Here is a 17598-nt window from a genome sequence, read left to right as displayed (position 1 = left end):
GTCTTTAGCTTCAGTAATGGCATCAACTTTGCTCTCCCAAGACTTTGGAAGAATTCGAAGTACCTTTCCTGACTTGTTTGGTCATGCTTATAGGTTCACCCAAACTTCGCAGCCTATTTGTAATAGAAGAAAACTTGGTGAACATGTCATGTATAGTTTCTCCTTCCTTCATTTTGAAGTTCTCATATCGTGAGGTGAGCATGTCAATCATGGATTCTTTGACTTGTTCAGTTCCTTCATGTGCAGTCAACAAGCAATCCCAAATTTCTTTAGCAGACTCACAGGCTGACACTCTGTTGTACTCATCAGGTCCTATCCCACAGACCAGAAGAGTTTTAGCTTTGAAACCCTTTTCAATCTTTTTCCTGTCAGCATCATCATATTTCTGCCTGGGCTTTGGAACTGTAATGGTCTTTTCTCCATCCTTTACTTCCATCATTGGAACAAAGGGTCCATCTAGTATAATATCCCAAAACTCGCTATCTTCAGCCATGAGATAGTCGTGCATTCTAACTTTCCACCAACTGTAGAAATATCTATTGAAATGAGGAGGTCTGTGTGATGACTGACCTTCTTCGAGGTTAAGTGGAGCTGCCATTCTTAGAACAAAATCACTTCCCTGGTGTTAACCAAATAGGTAGTGCCTGCTCTGATACCACATGATAGAATGTATGCCTTCACTTAACATGTAATGGACCAGGAAGTGATAACCTTAAGTGAAGGCATATATTCTATCAAGTGGTATTAGAGAAGGCACTACCTATTTGGTTAACACCAAGGAAGTGATATTTGTTCTAGAATGGCAGCTCCACTTAACCTCGAAGAACGTCAGTCGTCAAACAGACCTCCTCATTTAAATGGACATTTCTACAGTTTGTGGAACGTTAGAATGCACTATTACTTCATGGCTAAAGACAGCGAGTTATGGGATATTGTACTGGATGGACCATTTGTTCCTACGATGGAAGAAAAGGATGGAGAGAAAACTATTCTTTTCCCAAAGTCTACCCAGAAATATGACGAAGCTGACAGGAAAAAGATTGAAAAAGGTTTCAAAGCTAAAACTCTTCTTGTCTGTGGGATAGGACCTTATGAGTACAACAGAGTGTCAGCCTGTGAGTCTGCTAAGGAAGTTTTGGACTGCTTGAAGACTGCACATGAAGGAACTGAACAAGTCAAACAATCTAAGATTGATATGCTTACCTCACGATATGAGAACTTCAAAATGAAGGAAGGAGAAACAATACATGACATGTTCACCAAGTTGTCTTCCATTAAAAATGAGCTGTGAAGTCTGGGTGAACCTATAAGCATGACCAAACAAGTCAAAAAAGTTCTTCGAATTCTTCCAAAGTCTTGGGAGAGCAAGGTTGATGCTATTACAGAAGCCAAGGATCTGAAGGTGTTGACTATTGATGCTTTGATTGGTAATCTAAAGACACACGAGATAAATAAAAATTATGATTTATCGAAGAAGGAAGCCAAGAAGGACAAGTCATTGATGCTGAAGAACAAATCAGATGAAGATTCCACTGATGCTGATATGGCATATCTCATCAACAGATTTCAAAAATTTGTGAGGAAAAAAAAGTTTATAAAAGAGGAACAAATGGTACTCGAAATGCTGCTCAATGTGATACTTGATACAAGTGTGGAAAAGTTGGGCACTTCATCAGAGAGTGTCCTTTGCTCAAGAATGAAAGCAAGGAACATTAAAAACCAAGAAGTGACAAAGAGAATAGAAGGGACCTGGTACTCGGCAAGAGTGATCGAAAATCTGCTGTAGATTTGGTTGTCAGAAAGTCTCTTGCTGCATGGGGTGATTCCTCAAGTGATTCAGAAGACCCTGATGAGCCAAAAGATGTGTCCATGGTTGTTGTACATGAGGAGGAAACTGTCTTCAATGAAATGTTTGCTCTCATGGCTCACACAGCAGATGAAGAAGAGCATAATCAGATAACTCTTCCAGATATGAAAAATGACTTGGATAAATATTCTCTTACACAATTGAGAACTTTGGCCAAAGTCATGATTGATTCTGTGATAGAGTTAACAACTGAAAGAGATACCATGAATGCTGAACTTGAAAGTTTGACTGAAAACAAAGTTAAACTTGAAGAGAAAATGTCAAGAATGGTGTCTCTAGAGTCAAATAACTCTGAACTTACGAACCAATTGAACTACATTACTGAAGAAGCTGAAAAATTGAATGGAATGTCTAATGGTTTGCAAGCTGAAATTCAAGAGAAATTGAAAAACTCTAAGAAAAAACTTGGTGTGTCGCTTGAAAAGAGTAACAAATTGGAACAAGATATTGTTAAACTTAAGGAAGAACTTGAAAAATCCCTTAATTGGACAAAATCCTCAAAGTTACAGTCAAATGCAACAAGTCGGAGTAATTTCAATAAGAAAGGACTAGGAAGTCTGAACATGACTCCTCTTTATAATCTTCATAGTATGTATGTGTTTGTATCTGACAATTTGTTATGTCTTCACTGTGGTAAGAATGGACATTTGAAGGCTGAATGTTCTAGCTAGAGAAACTCCTAGGAAAGGCTCTCTAATTATGCTGAAAGGCAAAATGTACCAAAGGAGAGACCTGGTCCATCAAAGCATGTATCAACTCACACACTTTCAAAGAAAAAATTTGTCCCTACTCCTCTGTCCTTTGTTAGAAAGCTTCAAAATCTACCATATTAGACTAAATATAATCTAATCACTCCTTTGTCTGCCTACTGTGAACTCAAGATGAAATAGGTTCCCAAGCTAAACAAGTGATTCTTGGTGCAGGTGAGTGAGAAGAGCAGCAGTCAATGTTTGTATATGGACGGTGGATGCTCTAAAAATATGACTTGTGATGTAAGTAACTTTTTCTCACTCAAGACACTCCAAGGAGGAGGTGTCTGTATTGGTGATGGTAAGAAGGGGTACATTTTGGGAGTTGGCAAAGTAGGAAGATCTCTTGAAGATTCAAGTGACAATGTGTATCATGTGAATGGGTTGAAGTACAACTTGTTTAGTGTGTCACAAATTTGTGACAAAGGAAATGAGGTCAAATTTACTTCTGAGAAATGCATTGTGGTGAGTCTAACTACAAACAAGGTAATTCTCACTGCACACAGAAGTAAAAATATGTATGTGGCACACTTAGAAATGTCTCATGGAGATGACCTAACATGTCTTAGTGCTAAGAATGAGAATGCTGATCTTTGGCATTGTAGGCTAGGGCATGTAAGCTCATCTTTATTGAACAAATTGATTTCTAAGGACCTGGTCCGAGGTCTGCCCAAGCTGAAGTTTGCTAAAAATAATATCTGTAAAGCTTGTGTTATAGGAAAGCAAATCAGATCATCCTTTAAGCCCAAAAAGCAAGTAACATTATCAAGAACAGTAGAGCTGCTCCATATGGACTTGTGTGGACCCTTAAAGGTTCAAAGCAGAAATGGCAAGAAGTACATTTTGGTGATTGTTGATGATTAGTCGAGATACACTTGGACAAGATTCTTGAGAACAAAGGCAGACACAGCTGAAGAGTTGGTGATATTTTTAAAAATGATTCAAACCAAATTGAATCAAGTTATTTTCAGCATTCGATCTGATCATGGTACTGAGTTCGAGAACTCAACACTAGATAAATTCTGCATGGAAAATGGTATGAGCCATAATTTTTCTGCTCCAAGAACTCCTCAACAAAATGGAGTAGTGGAAAGATAAAACAGAGTCTTGGTGAACATTGCCAGAACTATGATTATTGAATCAAATCTTCCTCAAAATTTCGAGGTTGAAGCTGTTAACACAGCTTTTCATGTTACCAATAGGTGTCTAATAAGAGATGTTTTGAATAAGACCCCATATGAGCTGATCAACAACAGAAAGCGAATGCTAAGCTACCTTAGAGCATTTGGATGCAGATGCTTTGTGCTGAATAATGGGAAGGATGATATGGGAAAATTTGATCCTAAAAGTGATGAAGGAGTATTTGTTGGATATTCTTCATCCAACAAAGCTTACAGAATATTCAATAAATAAACTCAATGCATTAAAGAAAGCATTCATGTTGTATTTGCTGAATATGGAAGCTTGAAGAATGATGGATCAAATGATGATGATGATGTGATGAAAATAATAAAATCAAAGAAGACTGAAGGAGGTCAAACTGATGCAGATCAACAACTGAAAAATGAATGTGATGATCAGAATCATAGTCTACCTGAAGAGGCTATTGAGGTTGAAAAGGATGATATGGTACCCGGTACTATTCAAAAATCCAGCCATAGTACATCAGACTCCCCAGAAAATGATGTCACTATTGATGAAGAAGAACATGCTTACTAGCTCAATCAGTCTGCTCCAAGGTCAGGATGAAAGCATAATTCATCACATCCTCTTGATAATCTCATTTCTCTTTGAATTCTGGAATTCATACTAGATCAAAAACAAGAAATCTAGTTGCATTCTCAGTATTCATACAATCTATTGAGCCCACGAATGTGAAAGAAGCATTAGGTGATGCAGAGTAGATAAATTTTATGCAGGAAGAACTTTATCAATTTGAAAGAAGCAAGGTATGGTACCTGGTTCCTCGACCTCAAGGCAGAACAGTAATAGGAACTAGATGGGTTTTCAGAAACAACCTTGGTGAAAATGGAGTGATTACTAGAAATAAATCCAGGTTGGTGGTGCAAGGATACAATCATGAAGAAGGAATAGACTATGATGAGACTTTTGCACCTGTTGCCAGAATGGAAGCTATTAGAATTTTAATAGCTTTTGCTGCATTTATGGGGTTCAAGCTGTATCGAAATGATGTGAAGAGTGCTTTTCTGAATGGATATCTTAAAGAGGAGGTCTTTGTCAAGCAACCTACTGGTTTTGAATATGCATACCTACCAAATCATGTGTTCAGATTGAATAAGGCACTATATGGCTTGAAGCAAGCTCCAAGAGGATGGTATGAAAGGTTGTAAAAGTTTCTGCTGAAGAATGGGTTCAAACAAGGCAAGATAGACAATACTTTGTTCTAATTAAAAAGAGAATAAGAATTGCTTATCATTCAAGTTTATGTGGATGACATAATTTTTGGAGCTACTGCAAAACATCCGTGTGAAGAATTCTCATCATTAATGGAAAAGGAGTTGGAAATGAGCATGATGGGTAAATTGACATTCTTCCTAGGTCTGCGAATCAAGTAATAATCAAATGGAATTTCAATATGTCAGGAGAAGTACATCAAAAAGCTACTGAAGAAATTCAATATGTTTGATTCTAAACCTATTGATACTCATATAGGGACAAATTACAAGATGATAGTAGAAGAATCTGATCCTCTTGTGAATCAGACAATGTACAGGGGAATCATTGATCCTTGTTATATCTGATTGCTAGCAGGCCTGATATTGTCTATAGTGTTGGAATGTGTGTCAGGTTTCAAGCATGTCCTCGTGATTCACACTTAAAGGCTGCCAAAACGCATTCTCAGATACTTGAAGAAAACAGGGGACCTGGTTCTCTTCTATCCTGCAGGTAACACTTTTTATCTGGTTGGTTTTGCAGATGCTGATTTTGCTGGTTATCAAGTTGACAGGAAGAGCACCTCTGGAATGGATCATTTTCTTTGATCATCACTTATCTCTTGGGGTACCAAGAAGCAGAAATTTGTGGCTCTTTCAACTGCTGAAGCTGAATATGTAGCTGTTGCAGCTTGTTGTTCTCAGTTGCTGTGGATCAGGCAACACTTGGAAGATTTTGGGATCAACATCAAAGCAATTCCTCTTATGTTTGACAATACTAGTGTTGTTAGTATGGGAAAGAATCCAGTCCACCATAAGAGAACAAAGCATATTGATTTTAGACATCATTTTTTGAGGGATAATGTTGAGAAGAGAAATATTGTGCTTACATATTGTCCAACGGAAAACCAAATTGCAGATATCTTCACCAAGGCTCTTAGCAAGGATCAATTTGAGAGAAATCGGTTGAATTTGGGCATGTTGATCTCCAAGTGATGCTCTTAGCTTCCAACAGTTGAACTCCCTTGATGGCTAAAAATTGTAGTGCAGGTATCCTTTGTGTGAATATTTAAATATTGAACAAAGATCATTTTCGTGCCTTTTGTAGGTATTCTCTCAGTAAGGACCTTCTTAGAAAGGGAAGCAACTAGAACAACTGAGGAATAAAATTTAACTGTGCTATGGTACCTGGTGCCTATATAGGTTAGCATTTATACATTAATTTGAAACTGAAAATATGAGTTTTGATAATGCCACGTGTTAGTCATCGGTTACTCTGACCGTTTGTCCCATCGTTTCTCTCTCAAACGACGCATCCAATGACGGACCTGGCACCTTTTCTCTTTCATTAAAAACCTTTACTTCTTATTGAAACTCTCATCTGTTTCTTCACTTTTTCTTCCTGTTCACGAAGGGTTTTAGCAAAATTTCAAAAGGCAAAATTTGTCTTCTTCTTTTTCTCTTGACCGTTCAAAGAAACTATTCTCTAGTGTGAAAATCATGTTTTCCCCCTCATCTTCTTCCAAAAAGATGTTCAATGCTCTCAGTGAAATAGAACCTCTTTCCTTCTATTCTCCGACCACTACACAAGCCAGATTTCCTTTCCCTTCCAGTTCTCAACAAGGCATCCCTGATAACCCCTTTTTCGCCGTAGATCTAAACAGTTCTGTCCTGCCTACCAAACTTTGTCCGTTTCAAGACATGTTGCCTGGCAATGTGTTTGAAGGGAATCTACCCAAGCATAAGGCTTCTGAGTCCAACATATTGGCAGCGAGTGAAGAGTTGGTGATTGAAAGCTTGGCCATGATGCGGGAAGAAGAAAGGGCAGAGCATACTGAAGTCTTGGAAATAGAAGAGGTAAGACCCACTCAACCTATCTTTGATAAGACCCCTGATATAGGAAGGTAGTCTTCTTCATCTTCATCTGACTCTGCAAGCGAGGAAGAACCTTTAAAATGGAAGGTTGAGAGAAGAGAAGGAGAGAAATCTAGAAAAGGAAAAGAGAAGGTTGTAGAGGAGTTTTCTAGGAGACGACCTACTACTAGGTCTGCTGCTCAAAAGTTCATGGCTGATGCCTTGAAGGCGAGTGCACTTTCTACTGCTGCAGTTAGAAGTGCAAGAACCTTTAAGGTATCAAATTTTAAAATACCTGAAGCTAATGTGGTTGAGTTGTCTGGAGAAGAAGTGGAAAAGAAAAATAAGAAAAAGAGGTCAGAGAAGAAAAAGGGAAAGGCTACAGAGAAAGTTGAAAACACAAAGTCAAAAGGAAAGAGATCTGAGAAAAAGAGAAAGCGGTCACAGGGACCTGGTTCCCAAGCCAGGAAAGTTGAGAGTGTCAAATTGCACGAGGTGGTTGACAGCATGAGAAACCAAGCTGTCTTGGCAGGAAGAATTTTTGATATGGGGATCATAACTCTTCCTGGCATGGACTCTCTTGACGATATAGTAGAGATCTAATCTTGGTTACACTTGTTCAACTAGAAATCCCCCATCCTCCATGAAGAAGAAGTGCGCGAATTTTACTATAATATTCAATTCAAGGACAATGGGAGCCTCCTCACACGAGTAAATAACATTGCTATATGTTTAGATGAGGGTGTGTTGAGAAAAATTCTCAGGGTGCCTAGAGAGGGGACTCGGTCTGTACTGGGCAGAACTTGCTCTTCTGAGTTTGCTGCTGTGATTTATAAGACACCCACAACCAAGGTTTCTGGGATTTATAAGAAAATCATGAAGAGTGAGTACCAGTTTGTCTTTGAGTTCATCAACAAATTTCTCCTTCCTCGCACTAAAAAGAGGACAGTAGCAACTGCTGCTGATTTGTTTGTGATGGAGATGTTGTGCAACTTCGAGGCCCTGAACCTTCCTGGTATAATGCTTGAGCATATCCACAAAGCTGTCATTGAGAGAAAAGGTGTTCACGGAATGGGTTGTGGATACTTTCTCACGGAGGTATTCAAGCATTTTCAAATTCCTCTCAGTGTGGGAAAAATGGGGACAGTTAAGAAGACTATATTCGAAAGTACCTTGGTTGGGTGCGAATGCATTGAAGGAAGAGGCTATCCTAAGAGCAAGATGTCCCAACTTATTAATGATCAAGATCAGCTTAAGCACGAGGTTGAAGAGCTTACTGTGCGGTTAACTGGTAGAGAGGCAGAGATTGCTATACTCAAAGCAGAACTGCTTACTGCATAGAGTGAGGGACCTGGTTTTTCAGTGGTTCAAGCTCTGGAGAAAGAGAATGCTGAGTTGAAGGAGAAGATAACTGCCCTGCAGGAAAAGGCCATCAATGAAAATAATGCTACCAATGCACGACTCACTCTTATTATCCAGTCCTTGTCTCATCCTCCCCCCTCTTCCTAGCCTGTTGAACAACCCCCCTTGTGTCAATTTTTTTTTGTGTGGCTTATCAATGTGTTGATAGATATTCAGTTTGTTTTTAACGTATTTATGTTATAATGGCGTGCTGGTTAATTTATTCCTTTGCTATTCTAGTTATCTTCTTTTGTGCATGCTTTTCCATTCCTGATTGATTGCTTGATAGCTTTGATCTTGTTCAGTGTTTATGTTGACCTCACTGGTTTACTGCATATCTTTTTTATGATGCCAAAAAGGGGAAGTAAAAATGTGTGTAGCTAAATGATAATTCAGTGAAGTAGAATATACAGTGAGGGGGAATACAAAAAGGGGGAACAAAGTTGGTATAAAAAGGGGGAACAATGTTGGAGAAGATCCTAGATCGTTTTTGTCATCATCAAAAAGGGGGAAAATGTTATTTGTAGTTTTGATATTTTGACAAACATAGGGACCTTGTCAAGGTACCAGATTTCTTACTTGAGTATTGCAAGTTCTTACTTAAGTATTGCAGATGAAACAAACCCAAGGACCTAGTAGAGGTACCAGGTTCTGATGATGATGAGCCAGCTGACTGCAAGCTGGAGACGGTACAGAAAGTAGGTGCACACTTCCCGTTGGCGTCAGAAAGTGTGACTTTTCCAGCCAATGGCAAAGAGGTTTAGGAAAGTGATTTGGTCATATAAAAGGCACTTTCCTAAAAATCTTTTAAGTAGTTTTTTCAACTTGATAAAAAATTTCAAGAACTCTTGCAAACGCTACTACAAAGCAAAGGCAGAATTATTCCAAGAACAACAGCAATCTATGGAGCTTTCCGTCTAGTTGTTTAGGAATACATTCTCTTGTTCTTAAACTGTAAACCATTCCTGAATCTATAAAGGAATCGGTGTGTATTGTTTAAAGTCTAGGTTGTCTAGGTGGGATAGCTAAGTGGGTAGATTATTTTCTACTTAGGCTTGTCAAGCAATAGAGGACTATTGCTTAACTGTGACATTGATAAGTCTTTCCTACATTTGGTGTAATCATGTTTTACTTTTGCTTTTGTCTATTAGTGAAAACGATTGAAAATCCTGTGAGACAGGTCGTGGTTTTACTCCCTTAAGCAACGAGGTTTCCACGTAAAATCATCGTGCTGATTTTACTGCATTTAACTTTCTATTTTTATTCATTAGTGTAGTAAGGGACCTAGTCCATTACTTGTTAAGTTAATGCATATATTTTATCAATATATAAGCACAACAAAGAGAATGAAGATGGTAATGTAGGAACATTTCCATTTATTCTTCTGTTTGTACAACTAGCAGAGACCCACACTTTAGAATTGATTCCTTTGCCTCCTTCACAAAATCAAGATTTTTCTTCTGCTGCTGTTTTTTAGAACGGATAGTCAAAAAAAATTTGTTCCACTATTTCAGGAACATCCTCACATAGTTCGCAGTTATCATCGTGGTAGATCCCCATTCGGTAGAGCCTCTCTTTGGTAAGTAATCTTCCATGAAGCCATCAATTTTGGTTATATCCTGGTGTGAATTTATCTCTTATATGACATATCTTTTTCTAATACCAACATAAAGGGTACAGAGGGGTGGATCAAGTCTACATAAAGAGCAGGTGTAGAGAGTGTAAGTTATTTATGTTTATGCTGTACTTGGTATGGATATGTGAAAGCGGTGAGGGTGGAGAATGAAATGAACAAACTAATAAAGAATTGATCCCCTAGGAAAAAGCAGAACTTACAATTCTCTATTTCTGTGTGCATCAAGCTCTCTTTACTCCATAATGTCTACCCTTTAACTTACTATCAATGTCTTACTAGCTTCCACCCTAATTTCTTCCTTCTTAAGTGGAAAAACCTTTTACTCATTGGAACATCTGATTACAACATTTTCATCTGAAAGTATAGGCACCTTCTTCTTCATGTTTGAAATAAGAACAATTGAGCCCAAGCCTCACAAATAATGTTACAAGAGAGGAATTTTTTCTTGGAGGAGACAGATTTGACTGCCTAAAAAATCTACAAGATAATGTCGTTGACTGAATGTTTTCTGCATAATCTTAATCATTGCTCTAGGCCAAAGGTGAACTAGAAACCTCAACTACATTTGGAGATGTTTCTACATCAACTTCAGAGTCCAAGTTCAGATTGAAACCCAAAAGTTTCATGAAAGGGTCATTTAGGTTTTGATATTGATTAAAAAGATGCTTCACATAGTTCAACTCCAGATCATCAACACTAAATGTTGTAGAGATGACCTACCAAGGTGCAAGAAGATGCAAATCCTACTGCAGTTCTTCCTTTGATGATTGTATGGAGTCACAAATGTGCCAGAAAACAAAAATATCTCTTATAGGTTGATCACATCTTCCCTTATTATGACTTTTGACATCTGAAATACCATAATCCCAGGCATTCCACTGAGCTAATGCTCGAATATTAGAGGCTCATGCTGAGAATAAGACTGTGCATATGTAATCTTTGCTTCTGCTATTTGGTGCACTTTTAGAAACCTATCAAACAATTGAAATAGAGAAGATGTATCTTCAGAAAGGATTTCTGAAGACACATATTGCCACCCGTCAGTGCCATTTATGTAGACATGATGCATCAATTTCACCCATTGATTATATGCTTTTAGAGGAATGTCCCACACGTGTTTTGCTACCGCAACCTCCTTCCGTATCACACATTCAGAGATTCACAGTTCTCCTTCTTTTTTTGGTCCGACACACCAAGCCCCATGTATCTAATGGAGCTTTATTTCTATTAAGTTTTCTGGACCATATGAAGTTTCTACATACGTTTTGTTTATACCCAAGATTTGGTTTGGCAACACGAACATTGAAGACCAGTAGGCTATAAAATTATGTTTCTTCACTATTCACATATACTCTTCGTTGTCTTTTCTTTAGTTGTTGATTAATTGTTATAGATATTATTTGTGTTAGTTTAATCTTGTAGAATTGTTCATGTTCTAACATAATTTAAGTGTTGTCCATGTCTTTTGTATCTCAACTGGTGAAGTTATCAGTTGCATTAGTTGTGGTGGTTAGATCAAAGATTAAGATTTTTGCATGTTTATTTTCATACATGATGTGTCATAGGATGCTAAAATTTCACTTCTCTCATTATCTATAGATCAATAAACAACGATTAGGACCAAATGAAATTTGCAGTTATGTCATTGTTTTTGATGCGCAATATAGAATTGTAGTAGAAGGTCAAGGTTACTAGAGTTTCTTCACCATTATATATAGTTTTTGTACAGATACTAAAAGTATTCGACTAAAATATGATGTAGAATAATATTCTTACCACTTATCCTTATATTGATCACCAAACGACATGCCAAAGAGAGTGCACGAATTATTCTTGAAGTAGACTTGCTATGTGCTACTGCTAACCGAAAATGATCAACTTGCATATTTGTTCTCCACATAATGTTGAATTACCTAAATGATTCTTACTTGTAACTGTCATATTAGTCACACTACTTGCAATATTTTTATACTTAAAATTTCATCTAGTGAAACATTTCTTTTTTATTTCAGGTCAATATAATCTGAAGTGAATTTCATCTATTGAAACATTTCTTTTTTATTTCAGGTTAATATAATCTGAAGTTTGCAAATTTAATATGTGGGTTATTTCAAAGTTATTATTCGAGTAAGAGTAACACAACTCATCTGAAGACATTATTCGATGGTTTCAACAATACAAGTTTATTTTTAAAAGTTGTGTTTGCTATTTTGGATGAGTAATCCCTTTTGTTTATACAGATTTAAACATCTATATATTCTATTTTATGTTTTAATAGTAATATATATGTTTTCACTATTAGCGAAAATAATTGTTACTACGAGGCTCTCTTTTGCGCATGCGATTATTGGATTTTTAAGTATACATGTTATCGATAAATGTAGCAGATATTATTAGCGGCGGCTAAACAATTGCGATTAAATGTTATGATATTTAGCAGCAATTTCATGAGAAAATTGAATTGCCGTTAAAACTACTATCTTTTAGAAATTATTTAGCTTGATTTATTGACTAAAACAACGGACACTAAAGGACCACGGAGACCTTATGAATTACCTTTAGTAGCCAAAAAAATTGTGACAAACAATCAATATTAAAACTAAGACATTTTAGTGTCTATTTATTTAAATTTCTCGATTAAAACAATCCACACAAATAAGCTATAGTTATAACCTAAAAAATTACCTTTAGCAGCCAACACACTTGCGTAAATAATGGACATTAAAAGTACTGCCTTTTACCGGCTATTTATTTAGATTTATTGACTAAATCAATGGTCGATAAAAGACAATAGTAGGACAATATTATTTACCTTTAGCAGTCAATATAATTGCGCAGTCAATTGCAATAAAAGCTAATGGTTTTTAGCGGCAATGCTTGCTACCCTTTACCAACATTTCCCACATTGCCGCAAAAGCCTTTGCGGACCCCAACATAGCCAGCGAAAGTTCATTGGCTGGTATAAAGTATCACGCAAATGTTATTGCCGCTAAAGCCATATTTTATTGCCGCTAAAGGTCCCTTTTGTAGTAGTGATTTTCACTAATCAAGATAGTGTTCTTATATTACCCATAGTATTAAATAACCACATGAAATAGAAAGATTATTAGTTAAATTTAGATTTTTCAAGCATCATTACTAAGGTTAGTTTAACATTCTGTTGTTATTTTTTACTTGTCTACCATTCTATAATTCATTTTCATTTTTCTTGTCACTCTCACATATTAGGCAAAGACATTTATTTTTCCATGTTCTACCTTAACATTAATACTTATTTCCCACATAATTTTCCATGACTTAATACTTAAAATTAAATAATTGGGGTATTGTGGTGAAATAGTCATGTCAAACATTTATTTTATTTTATCATTGTTTTTTAATGGAAATGTAAATTCAAAATATAACAAGTAAAAGTTAATGGATAGAGTAAAACACACATATGAATGAAAGCCTAGCTAGGTCGGGGCTGATGGAGTTTTGGCCTGTACGCTTGTGTTGGGTCTACTAGCATTTGTGATGATGGTTTGTGTTGGTAGGTTTCGATCGTGAGGACTCGGCTGTATTATGAAGAACAAATGTAGCTACTAGTCTGAGTCCTATAGAGATGTTTTGATATTTTAGTTTGAGTAGGTTACGGAAGTTTAGGGGTTATCCTAGCCATCAATTTGGATAAGGTTTAGTCTATAATTTTGTAGAGTACACGTAGATTCATACTCACACTTATTTATTTCTATACCTTTTTATGCAGATTCTGAGCCAAGTACCTTTAACATGTGATCGATGGCGGTGTTAAAATATTTCTTACTTGACTCTAATATAGCTGCTTGGTTGATCCTCATACTTCTTCGATGTAATCTATCCTCTTACTTTATGTGGATTTCCCTCCATTGGATGATCTTGAGACATATTGAGTTGTACTCCAATTCGGTAAGGTGTTAACTAGTATCTCAAAGTTTTGGATGGTTTTGTATGGACTTTCCACGTTTCTTTAAATATTTTATAAAAGGCGTTGCTTATTGGCTTAAATTTTTTCCTTTCATATATTTGTGTTTTGTGTTTGGGTTGAGTTGTTTGGGTTTGCTCACCTTTTTGCATGGTTGAGTGGGGTTTCATCAGCTTCCTTATTTTCGGTAGTGAAAATTTGGTGTCAGAGCACAAAGTTCATTAGTATCACTAGTACAAAAAGAGTCTAGTAAAGTCCTGTAAATCGATGTTGAAATGTCTTTTATCTATCTTAAAGAGGCTATTGGACATTAGAAAATTTCCATTCATTATTTTTATTGTATGTCACGCCCCGAGCTGCAGCTGACACGCTAATACGGAACCTAGGACCACAAGTGATCTCAACCTAACCCCGATTGCATGATCATGAGCACACTAAAGGTAACAAACTGATGCGGAAGCTAAATCATAATTTATAATGAAAAGATGGAGAATACCCATATTCTAGAATTGAGATATTTGAAAATATGAGTTTAATACAAAAGAAATATTAAATCAATCCTAAACCGAATCTAACTATGTTTGAGATAAGCCTCTAAACTTGACTACAAATACTGGGACAAGCCTCACCTAAATTTAGCAAAAACTAAAGTAAAAGACTAAATACTGAAAATAAACTCATGATTATTGTCCTCGGAGAATGAGGAATAACCACTGAATCTACTGAACTAAAGATCAAAAATTGATCTATACGTGATCTAAATGCTGAGAACCTGAACCTTCATCACGAGAAGATGTAGAGAATGTATGTGTTAGCACTTGAAAGGTAATAAGCTTGTACGATAGAGTGAAGCTGAAATAAAACATAACTGAGCAAGCATAAAACCATGTATAATAATTTGAATATGATATGCTGATTTCTGAGCTAACTGGATGCAATGAACAATTTATAAACATGTTGAAACTGCATACTGAATATATTGATAAATGGTCAATCCAGAGAGTCTGACTGAATTGTGGGAGATTCTAATAACCGATAAGAAAATCACATGAGCTAAATGTGGAGTCCGATGTATACGCCCCATCGAGAGGACCCAATATACCCTGTCAAAGGTATAAAGGCATGCTGGCGTGATCACTGAACTGATTACCCACAGAGGGGACTTACAACTTACTTGGCTAGTAGTTCTAGACTTTTTGGAAATGCTAAACCTTAGTCCAACTCGATATTATGCTACTCCCATTGATTTATGTAGTTAACTCATTATGTATGAATTTCTACAAATATTGGATAACTCAAAACTGAACATGCAAACTAAAAATGCAATATTTAATCTCATAATGATGCATTAAAAACTGAGGCATGTATAACTGCATAACTGAAATGTCTAACCTAGCATGTGTAGTTCAAGAACTAAAGACATACAAAGCCAGGGTTCTGAAATTCATGTGATAATATGATTAATAACTTTACAATAAAATTTGGAACATATATTTAATAAACTTATGAAGTTATAGCGAAGTACTAAAAACCCTAGGTTTTATCATGATATGGGAATCAAGAATCTGACTGAAAACTAGGGACCCAATGGGTGAAAGAAACCCACTAGTGAAATCCGACATACCTAGTGATGAAGTTCATGGAGAAACACTTAGATTTCAGTGCTGGAACTACTGGAAACTTGCTTTGTTCTTAAACTAGGGTTCTTGAGTTTTTTCTCCTTTGTTGCATCTAATTTTCTAACTTTTGATTTAATAATTTGACTTATGCAAGTTTTGATTATGTTTCTAGGCTTAAACTAACTAAAATTTGATGATTTAGGATCAAAAAGGGGCATCTTAGGCTTTATAATAAGTGGAAAATGACGAAAAGACCCTGGATAAGTTGCAAACGACGACCAGAACTAATGATCCGTCAATTGACCGACGCCCCGTCGATTGGTCCGTAGGTTGGGCCTATTCGACATTCCTTTACTAAAACGGGCATAACGTTTTATTCAGAGGTCAGATTTTTGCAAGCGCAGTGTATATGGAAAAATATTTTAATTATCTATCTGCGGGTAGGTCATGGGACACCAAATTCATTTTGTGCTAAGAGTTATGACCATTTGAAATCGACCCAACTGCAATTCCCCGTTAACTATGCTAAATCAAACCTACGGACCATGGGTCCACCTACGGACCGTGCGGTCATCCATGGTTCTTGGAAGAGAGTGGGTGAAGGGGGTATCGATCGACGGTCACGAACTACGATCGTCTGACCTACGGACCGTAGGTTCGTCTGTCGATCAAGACATAGACAATTTTTCGGGGCTGAGTTTTTGTGAGTCTCTGATCCCATCGACGGTTATGGAGGACGGACCGTGGGTCAGGCTACGGTCCGTCGATGGTCACTTAGGTTGCACCTGTAGATTTTTCTAAAAAACTAATTTTTTGTCTGTTTTGGCTACAGGGTATTACAGTGTGAGTACTTTATTCCATTGATTATAAGATTCCTTTTTCTACTCTCTCATATATGATGAGGATATATTCTACTATAGCTAGAGGTCAAGAGATGTAATCACTTTGAATGTCAATTTTGGAATTTTTTAGAAATTACTATTTACCCCTTTCAATAGTTCCAAGGAGTCATGTTTGATCGGTTTGTGAAGTCATTTTTGAAATTTTATTGTAAACCTATGATTGTTTTGGAATTTTCAGAGTTTTGGAGAGTTCAAGTATTCAAAAGTCTTTTTTGTAACAACTGAAGCTATGAGTATCGAACTGAAATTCCATCAACTCTAGAATATCAAGTTTGGAGTAAATGTGTTGTCAGTTTCAGTTTTGAAGTTATTTCATGGATTTGAGTCATTAAGCGAGTGTAACTTTAGCGACAAGGGGCTCACAAAAGCAAGGCCCAACTCTTGTTGACCTGTCTCTTTTTTTGACTTTGCTGGTCACTTAAGCAGCAACTTTGTAGTCCTAAAAGTTATATGGGATCAACTTTATTCCATAACTTTTTCATGCGATTTGTCCCTTGATATATCTTTTAGTTGGGTGGTTTAAAGTTTTTTGTGTACAGTAAGGTTAGGACTATGCATTTTAGTGATTGGGGAGCATGGTGGACTCTCACTTTGAGGTAGAAAATGTGTTTTGTGGGCTGCCATGGCTTTTTTTTCTTCACTGCTTACATATTTGCATCTGCTGAATTCAACCTCTTCAGAGCCCTGAACTATGTTCTATTTTAGGACACAAGTTTAGGGTACTGAATTGTCTCCTTTGACGATGTCGTTTTTGGAATTTCCCGTGTTGGTTCCCATCTGCATTCTAAAATTGGTTCTTCTTTGTTTTATTTGTTTTTGGTCTCTTCACGACCGAATTAACATTGTGATACTATTTTTGGTAGTGTGGCATCATTTGGAGGCCATTCAGAAAGGAAAAGCTCTAAAGACGTGATTTGGAGACTGAAAGGTCAGCCTAAAGGTAGGCTACAACTTTCCTTCTCCTAGATTGAACTTGATTCGGTATTTCTCAAGAATAGGATCATGCTAGTTAGGGTTATGTGATATTCCTTATCTCGTGGTTTGTTTAGTGTGTTGTTTTTGTTGTTGTATATTTAAGAACTAGGTAAATTACTCGTGCTTCACACGGGATTGAACTATTTTATTAAGCTCACGTATGATCATTCGATTATTACTTATTCTAGATATATACCCTACATTGTCAAGACAATTTTATTTCAAGGCAAAACGTTTCTCCAAAATCTTAAAGTTATGT

The 17598-nt window shown here is 36.7% G+C and overlaps 3 protein-coding genes across 3 annotated transcripts; 2 read left to right on the top strand and 1 right to left on the bottom strand.

The window, feature by feature from the left end:
- Positions 1-22: 22 nt before the first annotated feature.
- On the bottom strand, positions 23-598 carry LOC138342567 (uncharacterized). The gene has a single exon (XM_069294671.1). It carries the CDS (start codon positions 596-598, stop codon positions 23-25), a length of 576 nt encoding a protein of 191 aa, XP_069150772.1.
- A 201-nt stretch (positions 599-799) lies between these two features.
- Positions 800-1291, top strand: LOC138342551 (uncharacterized). The gene has a single exon (XM_069294670.1). It carries the CDS (start codon positions 800-802, stop codon positions 1289-1291), a length of 492 nt encoding a protein of 163 aa, XP_069150771.1.
- Positions 1292-1312: 21 nt separating this feature from the next.
- Positions 1313-2538, top strand: LOC138342535 (WEB family protein At3g02930, chloroplastic-like). Its single transcript, XM_069294669.1, has 2 exons — positions 1313-1679; positions 1787-2538. The coding sequence occupies exons 1-2, from the start codon at positions 1313-1315 to the stop codon at positions 2536-2538; spliced, it is 1119 nt and encodes a 372-aa protein (XP_069150770.1).
- The last annotated feature ends 15060 nt before the right edge of the window (positions 2539-17598 follow it).

The sequence above is a fragment of the Solanum lycopersicum genome, chromosome 1, assembly GCF_036512215.1.
Source record: "Solanum lycopersicum chromosome 1, SLM_r2.1".
Classification (NCBI taxonomy): Eukaryota; Viridiplantae; Streptophyta; class Magnoliopsida; order Solanales; family Solanaceae; genus Solanum; species Solanum lycopersicum.
This window is presented reverse-complemented; position numbering and strand designations above follow the sequence as displayed.

Bases quoted from the DNA above. Each gene is read 5' to 3' on its own strand.
- LOC138342567 (XM_069294671.1), bottom strand. From the start codon at position 598: ATGGCAGCTCCACTTAACCTCGAAGAAGGTCAGTCATCACACAGACCT.
- LOC138342551 (XM_069294670.1), top strand. From the start codon at position 800: ATGGCAGCTCCACTTAACCTCGAAGAACGTCAGTCGTCAAACAGACCT.
- LOC138342535 (XM_069294669.1), top strand. From the start codon at position 1,313: ATGACCAAACAAGTCAAAAAAGTTCTTCGAATTCTTCCAAAGTCTTGG. The intron at 1,680-1,786 runs GTGTCCTTTGCT...AATCTGCTGTAG, and splicing joins GTTGGGCACTTCATCAGAGA to ATTTGGTTGTCAGAAAGTCT.